The sequence below is a fragment of the Bufo bufo genome, chromosome 10 (genome assembly GCF_905171765.1).
Source record: "Bufo bufo chromosome 10, aBufBuf1.1, whole genome shotgun sequence".
Taxonomy (NCBI): Eukaryota; Metazoa; Chordata; class Amphibia; order Anura; family Bufonidae; genus Bufo; species Bufo bufo.
The window spans coordinates 146398806-146418388 of record NC_053398.1 but is presented as its reverse complement, the minus strand read 5'-3'; the positions used below and the strand labels follow the sequence as shown (position 1 = coordinate 146418388).

General features: G+C 49.0%; 1 protein-coding gene across 1 annotated transcript; it reads left to right on the top strand.

Moving 5' to 3' along the window:
• The first annotated feature begins 58 nt into the window (after window positions 1-58).
• COTL1 (coactosin like F-actin binding protein 1) lies at window positions 59-11256 on the top strand. The gene is made up of 4 exons (XM_040410574.1): window positions 59-288; window positions 1434-1516; window positions 9017-9174; window positions 10201-11256. Exons 1-4 carry the CDS (start codon window positions 212-214, stop codon window positions 10309-10311), a joined length of 429 nt encoding a protein of 142 aa, XP_040266508.1. The 5' UTR covers window positions 59-211; the 3' UTR covers window positions 10312-11256.
• Window positions 11257-19583: the final 8327 nt, after the last annotated feature.

The following is a 19583-nucleotide window of genomic DNA, read 5'->3' as shown; positions in this document are numbered from 1 at the left end:
TTTTTTTTTTTTTCAGACAAGAGGCTCCTCCCACTTTTTGCAGACGAATAAGAATGACCTGCCCCATCTCCAGGCTGGAAGCGCAGGGGTTAAGCGGCTGCTGAGCTGGTGGTAGGGCAGGAGCATCTGCTGCACTGAAGGCTGCTCCTCCTGCTGCTGAGCCCGTGATAGGATTGTGTCCCCTCTGACAACCGGCAGCAGCAGCCCCGACATGGCAACCAGGATCGACAAGGAGTCGTGCAGAGAAGCTTACAATCTGGTCAGAGATGACACCAGTGGCATCAGCTGGTGAGTGCAGGCTTACCACACCACAGCCCCTGGACTTACTGGTGTGTGGTCTGAAGAGCTTACACTCTGCTGTATGCATAGTCCTGGGTTATACTGGGGTGTGGTCTGAAGAGCTTACACTCTGCTGTATGCATAGTCCTGGGTTATACTGGGGTGTGGTCTGAGGAGCTTACACTCTGCTGTACACATAGTCCTGGGTTATACTGGTATATAGTCTGAAGAGCTTACACTCTGCTGTACACATAGTCCTGGGTTATACTGGGGTGTGGTCTGAAGAGCTTACACTCTGCTGTACACATAGTCCTGGGTTATACTGGTATATAGTCTGAAGAGCTTACACTCTGCTGTATGCATAGTCCTGGGTTATACTGGTGTGTGGGCTGAAGAGCTTACACTCTGCTGTACACATAGTCCTGGGTTATACTGGGGTGTGGTCTGAAGAGCTTACACTCTGCTGTACACATAGTCCTGGGTTATACTGGTATATAGTCTGAAGAGCTTACACTCTGCTGTATGCATAGTCCTGGGTTATACTGGTGTGTGGGCTGAAGAGCTTACACTCTGCTGTACACATAGTCCTGGGTTATACTGGGGTGTGGTCTGAAGAGCTTACACTCTGCTGTATACACAGTCCTGGGTTATACTGGTGTGTGGTCTGAAGAGCTTACGCTCTGCTGTATACATAGTCCTGGGTTATACTGGTATATAGTCTGAAGAGCTTACACTCTGCTGTACACATAGTCCTGGGTTATACTGGTGTGTGGTCTGAAGAGCTTACACTCTGCTGTATACATAGTCCTGGGTTATACTGGTGTGTGGTCTGAGGAGCTTACACTCTGCTGTATGCATAGTCATCGGTTATACTGGTGTGTGGTCTGAAGAGCTTACACTCTGCTGTATACACAGTCCTGGGTTATACTGGTGTGTGGTCTGAAGAGCTTACACTCTGCTGTACACATAGTCCTGGGTTCTACTGGTGTGTGGTCTGAAGAGCTTACGCTCTGATGTATACATAGTCCTGGGTTATACTGGTGTGTGGTCTGAAGAGCTTACACTCTGCTGTATACATAGTCCTGGGTTTATACTGGTGTGTGGTCTGAAGAGCTTACACTCTGATGTGTGACTTGTGACTCTTTATATTATAGGGTCACATTCAGATATGATGGATCCGTGATCGTTCCTGGGGAACAGGGGTCCAGCTATGGAGAGTTTGTGAACACCTGCGCAGGTAAGGGGGTGCTGACACTGGTGACTATGACTCCCATCCTCTCCAGCAGCCAGTGCCGAAATATGACCTGAGGCGAGGAATCTGGAATGTGGAGACTTCACAATGTATAAGACGTGTCCTGTCCTGACTGCGCCAGTCCCTGGAGATCAGCAAATACTACCTGCATGGATATATAGTACCCTATATACAGTGTACAGGGTCATATGTATTATATAGTATCCTATACAGTGTACAGGGCCATATGTATTATATAGTATACAGTATGCAGGGCCATATGTATTATATAGTATCCTATATACAGTGTACAGGGCCATATGTATTATATAGTATACAGTCTGCAGGGTCAGATGTATTATATAGTATCCTATATACAGTGTACAGGGTCATATGTATTATATAGTATACAGTATGCAGGGCCATATGTATTATATAGTATCCTATATACAGTGTACAGGGCCATATGTATTATATAGTATCCTGAATACAGTGTACAGGGCCATATGTATTATATAGTATACAGTATGCAGGGCCATATGTATTATATAGTATCCTATATACAGTGTACAGGGCCATATGTATTATATAGTATACAGTCTGCAGGGTCAGATGTATTATATAGTATCCTATATACAGTGTACAGGGTCATATGTATTATATAGTATACAGTATGCAGGGCCATATGTATTATATAGTATCCTATATACAGTGTACAGGGCCATATGTATTATATAGTATCCTGAATACAGTGTACAGGGCCATATGTATTATATAGTATCCTATATACAGTGTACAGGGTCATATGTATTATATAGTATCCTATATACAGTGTACAGGGTCATATGTATTATATAGTATCCTATATACAGTGTACAGGGCCATATGTATTATATAGTATACAGTCTGCAGGGTCAGATGTATTATATAGTATCCTATATACAGTGTACAGGGTCATATGTATTATATAGTATACAATGCAGGGCCATATGTATTATATAGTATCCTATATACAGTGTACAGGGCCATATGTATTATATAGTATACAGTATGCAGGGTCAGATGTATTATATAGTATCCTATATACAGTGTACAGGGCCATATGTATTATATAGTATACAGTATGCAGGGTCAGATGTATTATATAGTATCCTATATACAGTGTACAGGGCCATATGTATTATATAGTATCCTATATACAGTGCTCAGGGTCAGATGTATATAGTATACAGTGTACAGGGCCATATGTATTATATAGTATCCTATATACAGTGCTCAGGGTCAGATGTATATAGTATACAGTGTACAGGGCCATATGTATTATATAGTATCCTATATACAGTGCTCAGGGTCAGATGTATATAGTATACAGTGTACAGGGTCAGATGTATTATATAGTATCCTATATACAGTGCTCAGGGTCAGATGTATATAGTATACAGTGTACAGGGTCAGATGTATTATATAGTATATGGGGTCAGATGTATTATTATGTACAGTAGACGGGGTCAGACCTGTGCTGTATGCCATTACTATATATATATATATATATTCCTTTGACTGACTCTCATCATCCTCTCCTGTTTGCGGTCAGCGGCATTGGGGACCGCAATTTGCAGTTCCCAATGTACGGGCAACGTCCATGCGGCGGCCGGAAGGGATCCAGACCCATTCAACTTGAATGGGTCCGTGATCAGTCCGTTCCGCAAAAAGATAGAACAAGTTCTATCTTTTTGTGGAATGGAACACCACAGAAGCACTCCTGCTTCCACGACTGCTGCTTCCACGACTGCTGCTTCCACGACTGCTGCTTCCACGACTGCTGCTTCCATGGGGCTCCATTCCACACCGCATCTCCGGATTTGCAGACCCATTCAAGTGAATGGCATGGCACCTGCGTATCTCACCGGCAGGACAGGTGGATGGGTTTAGATGAGAGAGGACTGGTCTTTGGGTATTCCCCGTTTTGTTCTGCTGTTCCTCTATTATTCCTCCTGGAAAGTTATTCATAAATCGACCATACCCAGTTGAGGGTGTGTCCTGCACATTTTCACAGTCAGCGCTGCCTTATCAGAATGGAAAAGGACGCGCCCATTTGACCAGGAGAACGGTCACGCCCACTTGTCAGTCTGTTAATACATTTCCAGAAAGAATAACAGAACTCGGTCATACCTTTCCTCTAAGAGAAGATGCTCCAGAATTAGGAAAGCAATTACAGCCCTATGAAAAGAGGTGTGTAAGTATATATGTGATATCCTGGGGGATATGAGAAGCGGCGCCAGTTCTCCGCCCGTGTCCCTATTTGTTTCTTTGACGTGGAGAGCGTATCATTTGTCGGATAATTAATTGCAGGTTGCTCTCGCTGTTCCCATTACCATTGTGCTAGATTAAATCCCGGCCAGAAATTCTCCACGTCGGTCTCTCTGGTGACAGGCGGCCTTAACGCGACCGCGCCTGCGAGAAGGAACATGGAGGAACGAGTCATGAGATGACCGGGGCAGGAAGGGGGCAGACATTTATCACCGCACGGCCGCAGTCTCTGGCTGTCTTCCTGTTCGCTCTCAGGCGGCAGGACACGACTTCTGTCTGCACCCCCTGCTGATTCAGTGTCTGCGCAGGGCATACCGTGCCACTGGTGCATGGTGGGAGATGTAGAGATGACCCCCGACACTCTACGCCATTATCGCAGTGTCCAGACAGCTGAGCCAGGGTGGGGGGGTCAGTCAGCACGGTGCTGACAGGTTCCATCCCATGCTGGGTGCGATAGTCCAGTCTCGTGACTTTACACAGTTATTTAGTCCTAAGGAGCGGCTTGTCCCGAAGTAAGTTGAGATCCTGGAGTCGTCTTGTGTGTGACAACCAGCTTGGCGGCCATCACCGCCCCCGCGAGGGGTGCCCCTCAGCCTGCTCCTGTATCGGCGCCCTTCAGGACGCTAGGTAAGCCGGGTGACCCATGTTAACTCTTTATGTTCCTGGAGAGGAGGCAGGTGAATCATCAGTTGTCTTGGGGGCGGTCGGGTTCACATGACTTTGTTGTGACAAACAGATCCGCTATGTAATTATGGCGCTGTCACGGTATAATTGTGTGGCCCCCGGGGACCGCAGTGACAGGAACGTGTTTATCTGCCATGTTTGTGCAGATTCATCACCTGGTCCTCACACAAAACGCGCTCCTCCTCCTCGCCATCCTGCCGCTTTGTCCTTTTACTGATGTGAAGCCTTCAGATTTCCTCAGATATTTGGATTTTGCAGCTCGTTGTTTGCAGAGGCCGTAATAATGGCTTATATATCAGGTGCAAGTCGCAGGAGGGTGCCGCCTCCAGGTCGTGAGACTACAACTCCCAGCATCCAAATAACTAACAGTTTTCTGCCATTGCCTGCAAGTGCTGGGCGCCGACATGCCCGAGGACTGCACCGGCCGCTCCCTGACATTCTTTTTTTTTTTTTTTTTAATTAACTATCTTTATTAATTGATGTATCAAAACAGATTACAATACAAAAGGATTAAATAAATAATCCCCAACTTCAATATATTTTCCCCTTATCCCAATTCCCTGCACCCACCCCCTCCCCATACCTGTGATGCGTCCAAAAAAAAAAGAAGAAAAGAGAGACACAATTGTCACATCTAATCAAATCTTCCAACCACCCCATATCTTATCCACTTCTCATCAGCTTCCCTCTGTTTATACACGATTTGCTCATAGTTTTTTAAGAACGCTCCCTGACATTCTTCACGCCTCATACTTTCCTTATCCGTTTTTCATCCACGGAAGAATCTGTCTGTGTTTTCATCTGTGAAGATGTCTGTGAAGAATCCGTGTTTGCTCTGTGTGTCCGTTTTTTGCCCTCAGTGTGTCATCCGTCTTCCACGGACAATTTATTTCCAGAGCGTCTCTTACCAGTGGTCAGTGAAAAACGGACCAAATATGGCCGCCATCCATGTTGTGTCCGTGACTTTAAATGTACCCATAGACCTCAGTGGGCATGTGTGGTCAATAGTAGTGCATGTCTCTGGGAAAGTTTAATTAGTGCTGAACTAGGAGTCTAACTGCATCCAGTAAATCACCCCCTGAAGAGGCAATCAGGAGGCCAGAAAAAGCAAGCCCCGCCCCCGCCACTTCCTATTAGTCAGGGAAGTGTGTCATGTGACCTCTCTGTGCATTCTGACTGGTTGAGAGGCCTGTGGACGGGATGGTCTTATTTCACATCTTCCCAACAGATAACTGTTCAGTGGGTGCAAGTCTGCCCCCTAGTGGTGAGTTATCAGGGTGTCTGTAAGGGCTGAGCTGGTGATGGGAGACAGTCTGTCTGTCCATCTATCTCAGGGCTCATGCACACGGCCGTTGTTGTTTTGCGGTCCGTTTTTTTCACAGATCCGTTGTTCCGTATCTGTTTTTTTTTTTTTCTCTCTCTGATTTAAGTCCTCTTCCATTCCGTCCACAAAACATATCCGTACGGCTTCCGTTTGCTATCTGTTTTTTTGCGGTTTGAAAAACGGAAGAAGTAACTTATTAATCACCAAACACATGAGCAATATGGGCTCGCCATAGCATTTCTACAGTATGGATCGCAAAATACGGATGACATATGGATGTGTTCCATGTGCTTTCCGTATTTTTTGCGGACCCATTGACTTGAATGGGGCCTCGGACCGTGATTTGCGGACAATAATAGGACAGGCACTACTTTGTGGAACTGAATGCACACGGAGCACCTTCCATTGTTTTTGCCGACCCATTGAATGGTTCCGCATCTATCTACATCTCCTATTTATCCATCCTTTGGTCGTGCAGCATTGTCCCGTCTATTGCCGCACTACACTCCGGCATTTCCTCCTGTACAGAAGAGCAGGATGTGTTGTAACAGTCTTTGTCTTCTGCTGACGCCTCCTGACATGTCCTCTGTGGCCGGGAGCGGATCACCCGGGGTCACTTCTATCTATAGGGGAATGCAGAATATTTGCTGCTTACTCTTCCGATCTGTGACATCCCGGAGCAGAGCCATGATATTCACTGCACACTGAACGTCGCCCTTGAAGGCCATTTTGTGTTTTTAGTTAAAGGGGACCGGTCACGTAGAACATGGTGTCTGAGCTGCAGGCGGTATGTTATAGAGCAGGAGGAGCTGAGCAGATCGATTATATAGATTTAGTAAAACGTGTAATTTATACAATTAAATTCCTGCTCATTCTGGGCTTTGAAGTCCAGGAGGCGGTCCTATCAGTGATTGACAGCTACCTCTGTATACACCACCATAGAGGGCAGGCTGTCAATCACTGATAGGACCGCCTCCTGGACTTCAAAGTTTTACTGAATCTTTTCCTATAAATCTATATATCGATCTGCTCTATAACATGCCGCCTGCAGATTAATTAGCATTTTCATGGTGACAGGTTCCCTTTAAATCTCTCTAGAATCCTGCTCTGATCTATGATCTATCTTTATAGCAGTCGGCTCAGTTCTTCTGATACAGAGCTCCAAATCCCCTGAGCGACTTGGGCCTCTTGCACACAAACGTATTTTTCTTTCCATGTTCGTTCTGTGTTTTTTTTTTTTTTTTCTTTGCAGAACCATTAACTTCAATGGGTCCGCAAAAAAAAATCGGAAGTTACTCCATGTGCATTCGGTTTCCGTGTGAGCTGCTGGAGAGGTCACCAAACATTTACGACAGTTTCCAGTATAAGTGAGGAGTGCCCCGAGGTCTCAGGATTTCCCGAACATAACCTCACACTAAAAGGGTCCATGAACAGGTGCGGACCTATTCAGTTTCAATGGGGCCGGAATGTGCTATCCGCATTTGCGGATCCGCACTTCCGTTCCGCCAAAAAATAGAACATGTCCTATTCTTGTCCGCAATTGCATTTTCTATAAGAGTGCCCGCGATGTGCGGTCCACAAAATGCGGAACGCACATTACTGGTGTCGGTGTTTTGCGGATCCACAAAACACATACGGACGTGTGAATGGACCATTAGGCCTCTTGCACACAAATATTTTAATTTTTTTTCTGTTCCTTATACGGAACCATTCATTTCAATGGATCCGCAAAAAAAAACAGAAGGTACTCTGTATGCCTTCCGTTTCCATATTTCCATTCAAAGATAGAACATGTCCTATTATCGTCCGCATAACGGACAAGGCTAGTACTGTTCTATCAGGGGCCAGCTGTTCCATTCCGGAAAAAAAAAGAATGCACAAGGACGTCATCCGTATTTTTTGCGGATCAGTTTTTTGCGGACCGCAAAATACTGAAAAAGCCATATGGTCGTGTGCAAGAGGCCTAACCCCTTTGGTCAGTCAGAGAACACAAGCCGCCTGTGCTGTGGACTGCAAATTGAGGTCTGTAACGCGCGGGCACCGGCCGTATGAATCCTGTACTGTGGCACATTGACTTGAATGGGTCCGCGATCCGCAATATACGGCAAAAGAATGGACATGTCCTATCTTTTGCAGTGTGGAGGAACGGACCAAAAAGCCCATGGAAGCGCCTCCGTTCCACACTGCGCCATATTTTGAGGATTGTGAACCCATTCAAGGCAATGGGCTGTTTGCGGTCCCTGTAATACGGGCACAGACCGCCTACGGTCGTGTGAATGCATCCGTAATGTCGGGATCGTCAGAGAATTTACAGGCTGTATGTGAATGAAGACCAATCATCCATCACTTTTCTGCTTTTACAATTCTTTGCTGTTTTCAAGATCTCTGCTTTCTGTTTCCGCTTGCTGTAACTTTCAGTTTTGAGAATGACTCTTATTCACTGACAGCAAGTAGAGATCTTAAAAATGGATAGGGACTGAAACAAAAAATAATTTAGAAAGTTGCAGAACATTTCACTACACGATGACTTCTTCACCCTGATGCTCCGTCACCCCCCCTCACCCTCTTTTCTCCATGTTGGGTGGGGTGCACGGATCACTGCTTTCCTGTTACATTGTAACGAGGTGACATGTGCTTCCTGCGGCTGCGTCCTCTGTCGTTCTCGTGTCTTGGATCTTTTGATGTTTCGACTGCGAACGATCGGACCGATAATTCCCCGCGCTGACAGAACGTCTAGGAGATGTTCACATGCGGCAGAATCGGGGATGTTTTGGCACCAAACGCATGGATTTCTGCAAGGGCCGGGTGCAGACATGTCTGCTGTGTGACTGCAGCCTCATTCATTCCTGGCTTCCTCCATTACTGCTCTGGACTCTTAATAAGTAACTTCCATAAGTAATAGCCCCATGGACCAGCGGCGGCCGCAGGGACGTCACGTGGAGCCTCGTGATTCCAGAGCCGACAGTACAATAGCGATCAATTCTGCAGTCACCATGACCCAGGTGACAGCCCTCTGCTCGGTCATGGGGAAACCGCATTTTAAAGGTAAAAAAATATCTATTTCTGTGAAGGCTGGGTGAGTGAGAGTTCAGTCATTGACTTTAGACGTGGCTGACTGCGGAGCGTCCTCTATATAATAGCGCAGCGTATGTGACTGCAGTGTCTCCTCTTCTTCTCCCCGGTCACAGATGATATTCGCCAGTACGCCTACGTCAGATTCACCACTGGAGATGCCTTGAGCAAGAGGGTGAAGTTCGCCTTAATCACCTGGATCGGCGAGAACGTCGGCGGACTGCAGAGAGCCAAGATCGGCACCGACAAGACCCTGGTGAAAGATGTGGTCCAGGTGTGTGACCTCCCAGCTCAGTCCGTGGAGGAACGGTGGATAAATGTTTGATTGAGGGGGGGGCACCAACGTTAGGAGGGGGGGGGGGGGGGGGTCCCAGGTTCACAGTAATTCTCATTCCAGGAGCATTAACACCACGAGAAGCATTAACAAGATGGCTGAGAGCGTCCTCATCAGTGTGACCGCCATATGGTGCAGCCGGCCTCAGCCACAGGTCACTCTGGGTGGGTAGAGGAGACCGGCTTCATAATGAGACCTCAAGTCAATAGCAGCCACTGTTCAGACCTGAACAAGAAGCTGTCTGTACTGCATTACCCAGGAGGGGGATGCCTGTCCTGTGTACCCCGGGAGGAGGGGATGCCTGTCCTGCGTACCCCGGGAGTGGCGGGGGGTTTGCCTGTCCTGTGTACCCCGGGAGGAGGGGATGCCTGTCCTGTGTACCCCGGGAGGAGGGGATGCCTGTCCTGCGTACCCCGGGAGTGGCGGGGGGTTTGCCTGTCCTGTGTACCCCGGGAGGAGGGGATGCCTGTCCTGTGTACCCCGGGAGGGGAGATGCCTGTTCTGCGTACCCCAGGAGGAGGGGATTCCTATACTGTGTACCTGGGGGGGTAATATCTATCCTGCACATGCAGGGGTGTATGGTCTATCCCAGGGGTAGGCAACCTCCGGCACTCCAGCTGTTGTGAAACTACAACTCCCAGCATGCATACTTGCTCTTTTCTTCTTAGAACTCCCATATAAATGAATGGAGCATGCTGGGAATTGTAGTTTCACAACAGCTGGAGTGCCGAAGGTTGCTGATCCCCTGGGGGGAGGAGTTAGTCCTGTGGAAGGAGGGTGTCTGACCTTATACCGGAGAGGAATCCTGTCCTGCTTTTCCTGGGGGGGATTCTGTTCTGCGTACACCAGTGGGGGGGGGTCTCTCTCTCCCCTCAGGGGGTTTTCACTTCTCACTTCTCTATGGCTGGTACAATGCGATTATATGCTTATTTTTTTATTTTCTAATTGTTTTTATATTTTTCTTAGACTTTTGCCAAAGAGCTGGTGATCACCGAGCACAAGGACCTGGATGAAGACTACATTCGAGGGGAGTTGAAGAAGGCCGGAGGTGCCAACTACGATGCCCAGACAGAATAAAGGGCGACCCCCCCCCCCCCCACCGGCCGCTCACACCGAGAATCGTCTCTGATAAGAACTGGTTATTTCTCTGCATAAACCTCTCCCCAGGACTCCACCTCTGCCCCCACCAGTAATGATGTCATCGCGCCCTCCATGCTGGCTGATCTATAGGCATGCGCCATTTTCGCTCTGTCACAGCAAAGATCATTGCGCCACTTCCTTCATGATGTTGTACAGATTTCTTTACCCCGCAGAACCCAACCCCCCAGCGTTATCGACCATGTCTTAGATCTTTTCTGACTGTCAGCCATTACTATACAGCGCACAACACCGTCCCATAATAATCCGACAACTCCAGCCACAGGGGAATTCTCCTACCGTCCCATAGGGGGCAGTTGTAGCAGGTTGTCACCACTCTTCCCTGCGTCGTGCCCTGATGATGGGAGGGACGCAGAGGATATAAAGGGGTTGAGATCTCTGCACTGTGAAGTTTAGGAACGATCCTTATAGCTGTCATGTCACTATCGGAGGCTGAAGTGGTCCTTTAAGCCATTTTTATTTGGGGTTGGGGGGTACATTTTTTACCTCTACTAAACATTCCATCAATCACCGCTGAGCTACACCAGACCCTGTCCTGTGCGGCCGGCCCCTGGTTCCCGTAATCCGAGGGGCGCGTTATCACCTAGCGAACATCTCATTACCCGAGTCGTTCACAGCGTTCCCGGGCCCTAATTTCCTTTTTATAGATGATAGGAGTTTTGCTTTTGAAATGAGCTGAATCCGCTGCTCCGGGTGGGCGCCGCTTATCACACACAAAAGACGATTCATCCCGAATGTTTCTCATTTTTTATTTCCGGCCCCAGAATGTGAATTATCTGGATACAGAAACCTTGTGAACTGGAAGGGAGACGCACCCACTGCTCAGAAAAACCACTGGAAAAATAAAACTGGTTGTTTTTTTTTTCAAAATGTGTTGCTTTGCATTTTTGTAGTGGGGGCGGGGCTGTGACAACCTCTCAGACATGATATACAGGCAGGTTGTCAGCAGTAATGGATGAATAGATATTACTATAGTATAAGGGGTGTGGATCTCATGTCATTATATCAGTGATGTCATCAGCAGGGGGCGGGGCTGTGACTACCTCTCAGACATGATATACAGGCAGGTTGTCAGCAGTAATGGATGAATAGATATTACTATAGTATAAGGGGTGTGGATCTCATGTCATTATATCAGTGATGTCATCAGCAGGGGGCGGGGCTGTGACTACCTCTCAGACAGGATATACAGGCAGGTTGTCAGCAGTAATGGATGAATAGATATTACTATAGTATAAGGGGTGTGGATCTCATGTCATTATATCAGTGATGTCATCAGCAGGGGGCGGGGCTGTGACTACCTCTCAGACATGATATACAGGCAGGTTGTCAGCAGTAATGGATGAATAGATATTACTATAGTATAAGGGGTGTGGATCTCATGTCATTATATCAGTGATGTCATCAGCAGGGGGCGGGGCTGTGACTACCTCTCACACAGGTTGTCATGCAGTTGCTCTAGTAGGAGCTGACGGTGTAGTGCAGGGGGAGATCTGGGCACCCCCCGGGGTCTGGACATGCTGCCTACACATTCAGTCAAATATGTGAATTTACATAGAAAAAATCTCAAACGTGGACTCCCTCCTCTGCTCATACAAGAAGAATTCAGGGGGTCAGAGAGGAGAGTGAGAAATCCGGGACACAGACAATGGGTGATCTGTGTGATGTCATGTGTGTCACCCGCAGGCGTTGGCAGTGACACGCAATTGGCACACACTATGAAATTGGATGACGTGTGTGCGGAGTAATCACCTGTAGGCAGAAGGCGCTGCCTTCGAGGAATTTTCCAGGAGCCTCATTCCTGATATTTTCTATGCGATGTAAGCAGGAACATGTGGAGTCACTGACACTTAGGCCTCTTGTCCACGAACGTAAGGGCTCCGTGCCCGTGCTGTAGTCCGCAATGCCTGGGCACCAACCGCGGGGCAGCCGCATGCGGATCGCAGACCTATTCACTTGAATGGGGTCCGTTCCACAAAAAGATAGAACAAGTTCTATCTTTTTACGGAACACCAGAGAGGCACTCTGTAGTGCTTACGTCGGGTTCCGTCTAGATTTGTGGACCCGTTCGGAATGCACACGGCTGGTGCGGCCCGCAGCACAGGCATTGAGCCCTTACGTTCGTGTGAAAGAGGCTTTACCCTGATGCACCCTCTAAGTGCTGGTGAGAATAAAGTACACCATGCCTTGTGTGACTGCAGCTCGGACTATGAAGGGAGGCCATGGGGGTAGGACAATAGTCAGATTTATCAAAACAGGTGCAAAGGAAAACTGGCTTAGTTGCCCATAGCAACCAATCAAAGCAATCATTTCACTCTATCGGCAGTTTTCCATTGAAGCAGTTGTGATGAATGTCTCCCTCGGTCGGCGGCAGCTCTGCAGGTTGTGCTACAGTCAGAATGCTCTGGCGGAGGCGGCGGATTCAGCAGATCTTAAATAAATATTCAGCTACCCAGTTAGTAAATACAGCAATCGGATCATGAAACATTCTGCTACAATGTATCTGCTGAAATGGAAACTACGTTTACCTACAGATTGTGCACTCCGCCAGCTCACAGCGAGGCAGCTGAGGCTATCGCAGGAGGCACTCGGTGCCTCTCTGCAAAACTGCTTAATGCCTCATTCACACAGTCAGTGTTCGGTCAGTGATTTCCATCAGTGATTTTGAGCCAAAACCAGGTGTGGCTCTAAACACAGAACAGGTGCAGATCTTTCCCTTATGCCTCATGTCTGTGGAGGCTCCAATCACTGACTGTGTGAATGAGGCATTAAGCAGTTTTGCAGAGAGGCACCGAGTGCCTCCTGTGATAGCCTCAGCTGCCTCGCTGTGAGCTGGCGGAGTGCACAATCTGTAGGTAAACGTAGTTTCCATTTTAGACTGACGTGTGAATGAGGCTTAAATGACCAATAAGACGATTTCTGGAGATGGATACTTAGGCCCCTTTCAGACTAGCAAGTTTCTCGCAGCACAGCACCCGTCCTGACCTCCCAGCACTGCCGGGGTCGCATAGCGTTATATTGATTTACGATGCTATGTAACCCTTACAGTTCTGGAATGTATTAGATGACACTGACATAATGCTGCCAGTGTTATCCAATACATTCCAGAACTCTAAGGGTTACATAGCATCATAAATCAATATAACGCTATGCGACCCCGGCAGTGCTGGGAGGTCAGGGCGGGTGCTGTGCTGCAAGTCAGGAGTGCGACACTCGCTTGTCTGCGAGGGGCCTTATTTCGGAAAAATGTAATCAATAAGAAATGTGCTTGGCACAGTAAATGGTACATGTTAGGCCACTCCGTTTTCTCATACAGACGCAGATTATTTCCGTAGACCTAGACGCACCCCATTAGTAAATGTGGGCCAATGTGTTATTTTACAGGACTGTAGTTTATAGACCCCGGCGGCCATATTTCTGATACTGGGCTTCCCTGCACATGTTGTGGAAAAAAAAGCGAAGTTTCACTTCCGTGCGGAAATGGACCTGTTGTGCGGATTCTGAAATCTGCTGCCTGTCAACCATTTCCGGATTTTACCATGAGATCTGTGGAAATCTGCAAGTAGTTACACATGCCGAATTTCTGCAAGTCTTCCACCCCCAGGTACCCAGAGGTGAGTCTCTGCCGCAGGTCAGGGTCACTCCTCACGCTGCAATGCGGTATATAGTCTATACATCGTCCTCGTCCCCTCAGCGCTCGGGGATGATGGGAGTTCACATGAATCGAAATTAATTAACCTACTTACCCAAGAACTCATTTCAAAAAAGCTCGCCCCACCCCCGCAGTCTTACAGTGATCCCCTCCATGGTACGTGCATCGCTTATCTTATACTGATCCTGATTTACCAAAACCTTATGTAGTGTTCTCCAGTCACATCCAAAGCTGCATGGGAGCTGGAGATCTATTTCCAATTAATAGTCAAACATGTGAGCTGTGTGTTATCTGATCCCCCACAATGCACTGCACCCTGGGAGCTGAAAACCAGCGGACTGCAGCTCTGGGTGTCTGGAGTATAAGACATGAAGTAACGGGGACACTTTATGGCGCACAGCGGGGGGGGCTGGTCATGTGACGTGCCATCTATAAGGCTAGGGTGACACTGGTCGCGGCCAGGATCGTTGAGTAGCAGTGATCCCATAGAAATGAATGGGACCGCGGTGACAGTCGCAAGAAATCCAAAGGAACAGTCATAGATTTCTACCCTGGCAAAGTCAATCCGTGATACCCTTAGGGTCCATTCACACGACCGGTGAACACACACAACCGCTATCCGTGTTTTACTGATCCGCAATTTGCGGACCACAAAACACGGTCGTCTGAATTTAGCCTTATAGGAAGGTTTAACAACACATTTGTGCAGTTTTCCATACGGGCTTTTCCTGTGAAGCAGTGGTCTCCAAACTGTTAGGGCATGCTGGGAATTGTAGTTGTCGAGGAACAGGCTGGGAACTCTGGGGGGCAGGGGTGGTCTCACTAGTGGCTCCCAGTGGCCCTGAGGAGGCATGGCCTCAGGTGTGGGGTCACATGACCGCTGCGTCCATGTCTCAGGTTGCACCTGGGTGTTGTATTCAGAGGAAGTCGCACTTGATCTGAGCTGTTATAATATGATTACGTGAGGCGGCTTCTGCTGCCCAAACAATGGAAAATGTTAATGATTGCAGCAGCGCCAACTGGAGACAGAGCCAAGGGGCGAACCGCGCAGAAACCCTCCACCTGAGGGCAAAGTGCAGCTAAGGAGACCCAGGTCAAGTAATCCCGGCTACCAACCTGCAGGAAACCACACCCCAGACCTGTGCGGTGTACCTGCCCCTCGCTGTCAGCACATGGGGTCCGGGGCCTGCTCTCTAATCGCCAACTGCCCCAGCCTCTGCATTCCACTGCCCCAGCCTCTGCATTCCAGCAGTCTACTGCCCCAGCCTCTGCATTCCAGCAGTCTACTGCCCCAGCCTCTGCATTCCAGCAGTCTACTGCCCCAGCCTCTGCTATCCAGCAGTCTACTGCCCCAGCCTCTGCTATCCAGCGGTCTACTGCCCCGGTCTCTCCTATCCAGCGGTCTACTGCCCCAGTCTCTCCTATCCAGCGGTCTACTGCCCCAGTCCCTGCTATCCAGCGGTCTACTGCCCCAGTCTCTGCTACCCAGCGGTCTACTGCCCCAGTCTCTCCTATCCAGCGGTCTACTGCCCCAGTCTCTCCTATCCAGCGGTCTACTGCCCCAGTCCCTGCTATCCAGCGGTCTACTGCCCCAGTCTCTACTATCCAGCGGTCTACTGCCCCAGTCTCTCCTATCCAGCGGTCTACTGCCCCAGTCTCTCCTATCCAGCGGTCTACTGCCCCAGTCTCTCCTATCCAGCGGTCTACTGCCCCAGTCTCTCCTATCCAGCGGTCTACTGCCCCAGTCTCTACTATCCAGCGGTCTACTGCCCAGTCTCTCCTATCCAGCGGTCTACTGCCCCAGTCTCTCCTATCCAGCGGTCTACTGCCCAGTCTCTCCTATCCAGCGGTCTACTGCCCCAGTCTCTCCTATCCAGCGGTCTACTGACCCAGTCTCTCCTATCCAGCGGTCTACTGCCCCAGTCTCTGCTACCCAGCGGTCTACTGCCCCAGTCTCTGCTATCCAGCGGTCTACTGCCCCAGTCTCTCCTATCCAGCGGTCTACTGCCCCAGTCTCTCCTATCCAGCGGTCTACTGCCCCAGTCTCTCCTATCCAGCGGTCTACTGCCCCAGTCCCTGCTATCCAGCGGTCTACTGCCCCAGTCTCTACTATCCAGCGGTCTACTGCCCCAGTCTCTCCTATCCAGCGGTCTACTGCCCCAGTCTCTCCTATCCAGCGGTCTACTTCCCCAGTCTCTCCTATCCAGCGGTCTACTGCCCCAGTCTCTCCTATCCAGCGGTCTACTGCCCCAGTCTCTCCTATCCAGCGGTCTACTGCCCCAGTCTCTCCTATCCAGCGGTCTACTGCCCCAGTCTCTGCTATCCAGCGGTCTACTGCCCCAGTCTCTGCTATCCAGCGGTCTACTGCCCCAGTTTCTCCTATCCAGCGGTCTACTGCCCCAGTCTCTGCTATCCAGCGGTCTACTGCCCCAGCCTTTGCTATCCAGCGGTCTACTGCCCCAGTCTCTACTATCCAGCGGTCTACTGCCCCAGTCTCTCCTATCCAGCGGTCTACTGCCCCAGTCTCTGCTATCCAGTGGTCTACTGCCCCAGTCTCTCCTATCCAGCGGTCTACTGCCCCAGTCTCTCCTGTCCAGCGGTCTACTGCCCCAGTCTCTCCTATCCAGCGGTCTACTGCCCCAGTCTCTCCTATCCAGCGGTCTACTGCCCCAGTCTCTCCTATCCAGCGGTCTACTGCCCCAGTCTCTCCTATCCAGCGGTCTACTGCCCCAGTCTCTCCTATCCAGCGGTCTACTGCCCCAGTCTCTGCTATCCAGCGGTCTACTGCCCCAGCCTCTGCTATCCAGCGGTCTACTGCCCCAGTCTCTGCTATCCAGCGGTCTACTGCCCCAGTCTCTCCTATCCAGCGGTCTACTGCCCCAGTCTCTCCTATCCAGCGGTCTACTGCCCCAGTCTCTCCTATCCAGCGGTCTACTGCCCCAGTCTCTGCTATCCAGCGGTCTACTGCCCTGGTGTCTTGTGTAGGAGAGGTTCAGTCATCTGGCTGCAGTTCCTATGATGAGGCAGAGATTCTCCATTACTTGTCATCACAAGGAGCGGCTGTCATCTGGCTGCTCCCCCTCTGCTCGTCTGGTGCAATGCTCTGCAGCACTGCTCCACCATTACACAATCTCTTTATATAATAACTTATATTTCACGCAGTTCACACCTCACCAGCCACAGTCCCCCATAGGGGGCGCTAAATATGGAGACAGCGGAGGTGCAGAGCGCGTGTCCTCGGAGGTTACTGCGCCTTATAGGGCAGGAGCCACCAAGGAGAGAGTCTCATCCAGAAATAAGCCCACCACAGTTGTCACCTCCCCTCCCCCGCTCCTCTGGGCAAACCACACACTATATCCATCAGGGGGCGACACTGAGCTCAGGAGAAAGCTCCTGCCACTGTATGGAGAATGGGAAATCATTCATGGGGAGGGGGGCTCTCAGTGTAAAGTCTCTACTGGGGCCCCGCACCACACAATGTGTCACTTATACTGTGACAGAGGGGTCTATTGGGCCAGGTATAATGGCTGCCTCTGCACCCCCTATAGCTACACCCCTGGTTCTGGGTAGTTACACGTCCTCTTTACTCTGCCCCTGTCCCCGGGGGCTGCAGAGGGACATATGAACATATGTTCTGACTCTACAGCTGTGGCCCCAGACGAGCAGGGAGTGAAGATGGCGTCCTGTGGAGAGTGACTGCACTTCTCACAGGTCATTGGAGAGCGGCTGTGATTGGTAGTGACAGGAGGAGCAGCAGAGGCGCTCAGCCCGTCTCTATGGACAGCAGCTTCAGATCGGCTTTTCTCCTGAACAGCAAATCTGTCTCATGTTGTAGCAGGACCTTCCCTGTAGCACAGACAACTGCAAAAAAGTATGTGAACCCTTTGGAATTATATGGATTTCTGCACAAATTGGTCATAAAATGTGATCTGATCTTCATCTAAGTCACAACAATAGACAATCACAGTCGGCTTAAACTAATAACACACAAAGAGTTAAATGTTACCATGTTTTTATTGAACACACCATGTAAACATTCACAGTGCAGGTGGAAAAAGTATGTGAACCCTTGGATTTAATAACTGGTTGAACCTCCTTTGGCAGCAATAACTTCCACCAAACGTTTCCTGTAGTTGCAGATCAGACGTGCACAACGGTCAGGAGTAATTCTTCACCATTCCTCTTTACAGAACTGTTTCAGTTCAGCAATATTCTTGGGATGTCTGGTGTGAATCGCTTTCTTGAGGTCATGCCACAGCATCTCAATCGGGTTGAGGTCAGGACTCTGACTGGGCCACTCCAGAAGGCGGATTCTCTTCTGTTTAAGCCATTCTGTTGTTGATTTACTTCTATGCTTTGGGTCGTTGTCCTGTTGCAACACCCATCTTCTGTTGAGCTTCAGCTGGTGGACAGATGGCCTTAAGTTCTCCTGCAAAATGTCTCGATAAACTTGGGAATTCATCTTTCCTTCGATGATAGCAATCCGTCCAGGCCCTGACGCAGCAAAGCAGCCCCAAACCATGATGCCCCCACCACCATACTTCACAGTTGGGATGAGGTTTTGAGGTTGGTGTGCTGTGCCTCTTTTTCTCCACACATAGTGTTGTGTGTTTCTTCCAAACAACTCCACTTTGGTTTCATCTGTCCACAGAATATTTTGCCAGTACTGCTGTGGAACATCCAGGTGCTCTTGTGCAAACTGTAAACGTGCAGCAATGTTTTTTTGGACAGCAGTGGCTTCCTCTGTGGTGTCCTCCCATGAAATCCATTCTTGTTTAGTGTTTTACGTATCGTAGATTCACTAACAGGGATGTTAGCATATGCCAGAGACTTCTGTAAGTCTTTAGCTGACACTCTAGGATTCTTCTTCACCTCATTGAGCAGTCTGCGCTGTGCTCTTGCAGTCATCTTTACAGGACGGCCACTCCTAGGGAGAGTAGCAGCAATGCTGAACGTCCTCCATTTATAGACCATTTGTCTTACCGTGGACTGATGAACAGCAAGGCTTTTGGAGATACTTTTATAACCGTTTCCAGCTTTATGCAAGTCAACAATTCTTAATCGTAGGTCTTCTGAGAGCTCTTTTGTGCGAGGCATCATTCACATCAGGCAATGCTTCTTGTGAAAAGCAAACCCAGAACTGGTGTGTGTTTTTTATAGGTCAGGGCAGCTGTAACCAACACCTCCAATCTCATCTCATTGATTGGACTCCAGTTGGCTGACACCTCACTCCAATTAGCTCTTGGAGATGTCATTAGTCTAGGGGTTCACATACTTTTTCCACCTGCACTGTGAATGTTTACATGGTGTGTTCAATAAAAACATGGTAACATTTAACTCTTTGTGTGTTGTTAGTTAAGCAGACTGTGATTGTCTATTGTTGTGACTTAGATGAAGATCAGATCACATTTTATGACCAATTTGTGCAGAAATCCATATCATTCCAAAGGGTTCACATACTTTTTCTTGCAACTGTAAGTAGACTGAATGCTCAGGCGCCTGGTAAAGCTGGGTGGGGGCGTCCGTGGCGACACCTCCT